This window comes from Limulus polyphemus, unplaced genomic scaffold (genome assembly GCF_000517525.1).
Source record: "Limulus polyphemus unplaced genomic scaffold, Limulus_polyphemus-2.1.2 Scaffold1595, whole genome shotgun sequence".
Taxonomy (NCBI): Eukaryota; Metazoa; Arthropoda; class Merostomata; order Xiphosura; family Limulidae; genus Limulus; species Limulus polyphemus.
The window spans coordinates 113056-117388 of NW_013667205.1; the positions used below are offsets into that span (position 1 = coordinate 113056).

Genomic DNA, 4333 nt, shown 5'->3' on the forward strand with positions numbered 1-4333 from the left:
TCATATCCCAACTTTGTTCTGATTAAACCCATCAATGATATTGTTCCTCACTAATCCATAGGTTAAACGAAAATAACCTTGATTAAACATAAGGTTTTCATATCCCAACTTTGTTCTGATTAAACCCATCAATGATATTGTTTCTCACTAATCCATAGGTTAAACGAGAATAACCTTGATTAAACATAAGGTTTTCATATCCCAACTTTGTTCTGATTAAACCCATCAATGATATTGTTTCTCACTAATCCATAGGTTAAACGAGAATAACCTTGATTAAACATAAGGTTTTCAGATCCCAATTTTGTTCTGGTTAAACCCATCTATCTTATTGTTCCTCACTAATCCATAGGTTAAATGAGAATAACCTTAGTTAAACATAAACATATTTAATAACTTGTGATAACAAACTTTCAAGTTTAGTAAGGCTTAAACATTTCAGTTTGTTTGCATCACGTAACTTCACATGTGTAGCAAGGAGTTGAAATTCAACTGTTCTGTAAGACCAGGTGAAAATAATTTAAGTGCTATGAAAAAATAGTTTTGCAATAAAAGAAGTTTGAGCAAAAAGGGAACTTGAAAATTTTTCTTTCCTATCATGTATGAAATATATTACTGCTATGGTGAAGCTAGGGTGAAATATATTACTGCTATTAAGTTGTTTCTTTGTTACTTTGGTGTGTTTTTAAACATGTTCATTTATGTGTATTTTGAGGTTATGTTTTCTTCTGCAGAAAAACTAAGCTGTTATATTTTGAAATAGTCACACTATTCACCTTTTTACTTTTAATCCTAAGTTCGTTATGGTTCTTCCTCAGCCCCCAAGGAAAGTAACCTGTGAATTTTGATTTGAGAACTCTAGTAACCATACAGATAATAGATTTCTATGGACAAGCAGACAGTGTTATAACTATATAAAGTGTATTAAAGGCATTTTGACTTGTTTTGTTTGTTAAAATCTCAACTAGTCAAACGAGCTTCAGTAATGAATGAAATGAACAACATTCTGTATGTATTTGAAATGATATATAAAACACACGTTTCTTACTAGAAACTCATATTGGGCCTGGTAGGAATAGTATTTAAAATTACCTGCTTTACTGTAATGCTTCAGCATATTCAATGTCATAACCTTAACCATTACACACCATATACCTTCATAATAACTTGAACCCATAGTGAAAGACAAAAGAAGATTACTTCAATTAAGTGAATAAGTTAGAGAATCACATGAACAGTAAAAGAAATGAATTAATTAGTATTAACTTTCTGGGAAAATATCATTTTATTTGGTATCAAAAATATTGTGTGATAATGCAACAAAAAGTGGTCATATATTACACTTCTGATGCACATTATTATTTATGAAACATTTTTGGGTAAAGACTTGTATTTTTTTGACCCCTCAAAATAAGACACTGATTTTACCCTCATGCTGTCAGGATGCCATAGAGGAAAAATAATCTATAGTATAAAAGTTTATTGTTCTAAAATTATCACTTACCAACACAAAATTTTCCATTGGGTTCTAAAACAAAGCCTTCCTTGCAGGAGCACCGATAGCTTCCCGGAACATTTTCACATTGACCTCGATTGCAGATTCGACCATTTTCAGCACATTCATCAATATCTTGAATATAAAAAAATTACCTAACCAAATCTAGAGTCAATGTGTAAATTCACATAAGAACACCATCAATTCAGATAATCAAAACATTAAACAAAAACATTTATTGTACCAAATTCCTACAAGAAAAAAGGATAGTGTAGTTGTTCACCCTAGCTTGTCTGCTAGAAAATATTTATGTATAACATAAAAGAAACAACAATGCAATCAATGCATAGCAGTAATATATTTCACCCTAGCTTCACCATAGCAGTAATATATTTCACCCTAGCTCTTCACCATAGCAGTAATATATTTCACCCTAGCTTCACCCTAGCAGTAATATATTTCATCCTAGCTTCACCATAGCAGTAATATATTTCACCCTAGCAGTAATATATTTCACCCCAGCTCTTCATCATAGCAGTAAGATATTTCACCCTAGCTCTTCATCATAGCAGTAATATATTTCACCCTAGCAGTAATATATTTCACCCCAGCTCTTCATCATAGCAGTAATATATTTCACCCTAGCTCTTCACCATAGCAGTAATATATTTCACCCCAGCTCTTCATCATAGCAGTAATATATTTCACCCCAGCTCTTCATCACATATGTCTCAGTAACAATAAAACACCACTTAAGTTAAAGTTCAGTAACGTCCATACAAGAAACAACATTTAACTTAAGTGGTGTTTTATCGTTACCGAAACATATGTAAGTTCAGTAACGTCCATACAAGAAACAATATTTAACTTAAGTGGTGTTTTATTGTTACTGAGACATATGTAAGTTCAGTAACGTCCATACAAGAAACAACATTTAACTTAAGTGGTGTTTTATTGTTACCGAAACATATGTAAGTGCAGTAAGATCCATACAAGAAACAACATGTAACTTAAGTGGTGTTTTATCATACAAGAAACAACATGTAACTTAAGTGGTGTTTTATCGTTACCGAAACATATGTAAGTTCAGTAAGATCCATACAAGAAACAACATGTAACTGAAGTGGTGTTTTATCGTTACCGAAACATATGTAAGTTCAGTAAGATCCATACAAGAAACAACATGTAACTTAAGTGGTGTTTTATCGTTACCGAAACATATGTAAGTTCAGTAAGATCCATACAAGAAACAACATGTAACTTAAGTGGTGTTTTCTTGTATGGACGTTACTGAACTTACATATGTTTCAGTAACGATTCAACTCAAACATATCCACCTGGTGAGAGACTGTAGAAGACAAAATTTACCAACTCAAACATATCCATCTGGTGAGGGCATATAGAAAACATAAAAATTACCAACCCAAACACATAAACATATCGACCTGGTGAGAGACTGTAGAAAACATACAAACCTACCAACTCAAACATATCCACCTGGTGAGAGTATGTGGAAAACATACAAACCTACCACAAGAAACATATCCACCTGGTGAGGGCATATAGAAAACATAATAAACTACCAACCCAAACACAAACATATCCACCTGGTGAGAGACTGTAAGAAAACATAAAACCTACCAATACAAACACATCCACCTGGTGAAAGCATGTAGAAAACAAAAACCTACCAACTCAAACACATCCACCTGGTGAGAGACTGTAGAAAACATACAAACCTACCAATAGAAACATATCCACCTGGTGAGAGTATGTGGAAAACATAAAACCTACCAATAGAAACATATCCACCTGGTGAGAGCATGTAGAAAACAAAAACCTACCAACTCAAACACATCCACCTGGTGAGAGGCTGTAGAAAACATAAAAACCTACCAATACACACATATCCGTCTGGTGAGATCCTGTATCCTGAGTTACACACACACCGAAAACTGCCGTCAATATTGACGCACATTCCATTCTCACACATTCCCGTAACTCCACATTCATCACGATCTGGAAAAATTAAAACAAGTAATGTTTTTTAATACATGCAAACATATATTGAAATAAACAAGAATTCTTCACTTTTTTTAACAACTACTAACTTTAAGGCAAGAGAAACAATTATGATGATACACACTACAAAAAACGAATTAACTTCAATTCACTTCACCACTTAAGTTACATGTTGTTTCTTGTATGGATCTTACTGAACTTACATATGTCTCAGTAACAATAAAACACCACTTAAGTTACATGTTGTTTCTTGTATGGATCTTACTGAACTTACATATGTCTCAGTAACAATAAAACACCACTTAAGTTACATGTTGTTTAGGTTTGTATGTTTTCTACAGTCTCTCACCAGGTGGATATGTTTATGTGTTTGGGTTGGTAGTTTTTTATGTTTTCTATATGCCCTCACCAGACGGATATGTGTGTATTGGTAGGTTTTGTGTTTTTACATGCTCTCACCAGGTGGATATGTTTGAGCTGGTTAGTTTTTGTTTTCTACGTGCTCTCACCAGATGGATATGTTTCTATTGGTAGGTTTTATGTTTTCCACATACTCTCACCAAGTGGATATGTTTGTATTAGTAGGTTTGTGTGTTTTCTACAGTCTCTCACCAGGTGGATATGTTTATGTGTTTGGGTTGGTAGTTTTTATGTTTTCTATATGCCCTCACCAGACGGATCTGTTTGTATTGGTAGGTTTGTGTGTTTTCTACAGTCTCTCACCAGGTGGATATGTTTCTGTTGGTAGGTTTTATGTTTTCTACGTGCTCTCACCAGGTGGATATGTTTCTGTTGGTAGGTTTGTATGTTTTCCAC

At 33.6% G+C, this 4333-nt stretch overlaps 1 protein-coding gene across 1 annotated transcript in view; it reads right to left on the reverse strand.

The window, feature by feature from the left end:
- The window catches only part of LOC106464239 (fibrillin-1-like), a 145626-nt gene that overhangs the window by 87974 nt on the left and 53319 nt on the right, over positions 1-4333 (reverse strand). The window contains exon 12 of the mRNA XM_022391951.1: positions 1501-1630. Within this exon, the coding sequence (XP_022247659.1) occupies positions 1501-1630 (130 nt within the window). The remainder of the gene's footprint in view (positions 1-1500; positions 1631-4333) is intronic.